A 1,243-nucleotide genomic window follows, 5' to 3' on the forward strand; every position below is an offset into this window, starting at 1 on the left:
CTGCGCGCGTCCTCCCTCCCCGCGGGCGCGCCGCGCCCCTGCCCCGCCGCACTCACGCGCCCTCCCCTCCGCCCGCAGACGTTCTCCTGTCGGCCGAGGTGAGCGGCGGGGACCGCCTGGACTGCGTGAAAGCCAGCGATCAGTGCCTGAAGGAGCAGAGCTGCAGCACCAAGTACCGCACGCTCCGGCAGTGCGTGGCGGGCAAGGAGACCAATTTCAGCTTGACCTCGGGCCTCGAGGCCAAGGACGAGTGCCGCAGCGCCATGGAGGCCCTCAAACAGAAGTCCCTTTACAACTGCCGCTGCAAGCGGGGCATGAAGAAGGAGAAGAACTGTCTGCGCATCTACTGGAGCATGTATCAGAGCCTGCAGGGTACGCGCGACCGGCTCCTCTCCCCTCCCCCAGCCCCCTGAAGGCAGGGGGCCCCTGGGCCCCGGGGTCTGGCTGACCTCATCTTCCACTCAGTTCTCCCCAGCTGCAGAATGAGGACCTTTCATGGGCCCTCAGGGACGTCGGCAGCTGGTGTTTGCTGCCTCCCTAGCAGCTCTGTCGGGGCCTGGTTGTTGGCAAACCCGTGATGGGGTGGAGGGACATCCCAGGGACCCCTGCTGACCTCTCTGAAACTTGGTCAGAACATCGGAGTTAGGAATCCATTAAAGGCCGCCTCGAGGAACCTGCGACTTCCCTCCAAGGAGGAGCACTGGCTCCACAGGATAATCGGAAAGCTTGCACTGCGTCTTGCTTTGAGTTTCTCTCTTCTCCCCTTTTATTCTGACACAAGATAAAGAATTCAGAATAAAAAGTCTAGTGAAATCTATTCTATCTTTACCATCCCCCCACCTCCAAACCTGATCAAAGGCAGATGTGGGGGAAAAAAAAAATTGTCATCTTAGATGATCTGAGTCTTGAACCAGCTAGTGTGGTTCAGCCTTGGTTCATACAGAAATGACTTAGAGAGGGACAGGTCTACTTGTTACAGTCATTCATTACAATGGCAGTTTTTTGGTCCTTGTGTGCAGGAGGTGGCTCATGTTTGTAAATCTAACACAAACATTCAGTGCCTTCATTCTCCACTGAGACTCTTGCTGAAAATCTGTAATATACAGATTTGACCTCTCAGCTGCTACTTCCTCCAGAACCTGTTAATGAAAACCTATTTCAGAGGCTGACTGTTTAATAGCCAGAGTACCTGCTTTCTGACCGCATGCCATGTTTTGGGAACAAAAAAAAAAAAAAACCCAAA

At 54.5% G+C, this 1,243-nt stretch overlaps 1 protein-coding gene across 2 annotated transcripts in view; it reads left to right on the forward strand.

Annotated features, from left to right (window-relative positions):
• Nucleotides 1-1,243, forward strand: part of GFRA1 (GDNF family receptor alpha 1) — a 231,521-nt gene that overhangs the window by 914 nt on the left and 229,364 nt on the right. For both annotated transcript variants that reach the window (XM_010859290.1, XM_010859291.1), the window contains exon 2: nt 79-372. In XM_010859290.1, coding sequence (XP_010857592.1) covers nt 79-372 — 294 coding nt within the window. The remainder of the gene's footprint in view (nt 1-78; nt 373-1,243) is intronic.

Source organism: Bison bison, unplaced genomic scaffold (genome assembly GCF_000754665.1).
Source record: "Bison bison bison isolate TAMUID 2011002044 unplaced genomic scaffold, Bison_UMD1.0 scf7180017864456, whole genome shotgun sequence".
Lineage (NCBI taxonomy): Eukaryota > Metazoa > Chordata > Mammalia > Artiodactyla > Bovidae > Bison > Bison bison.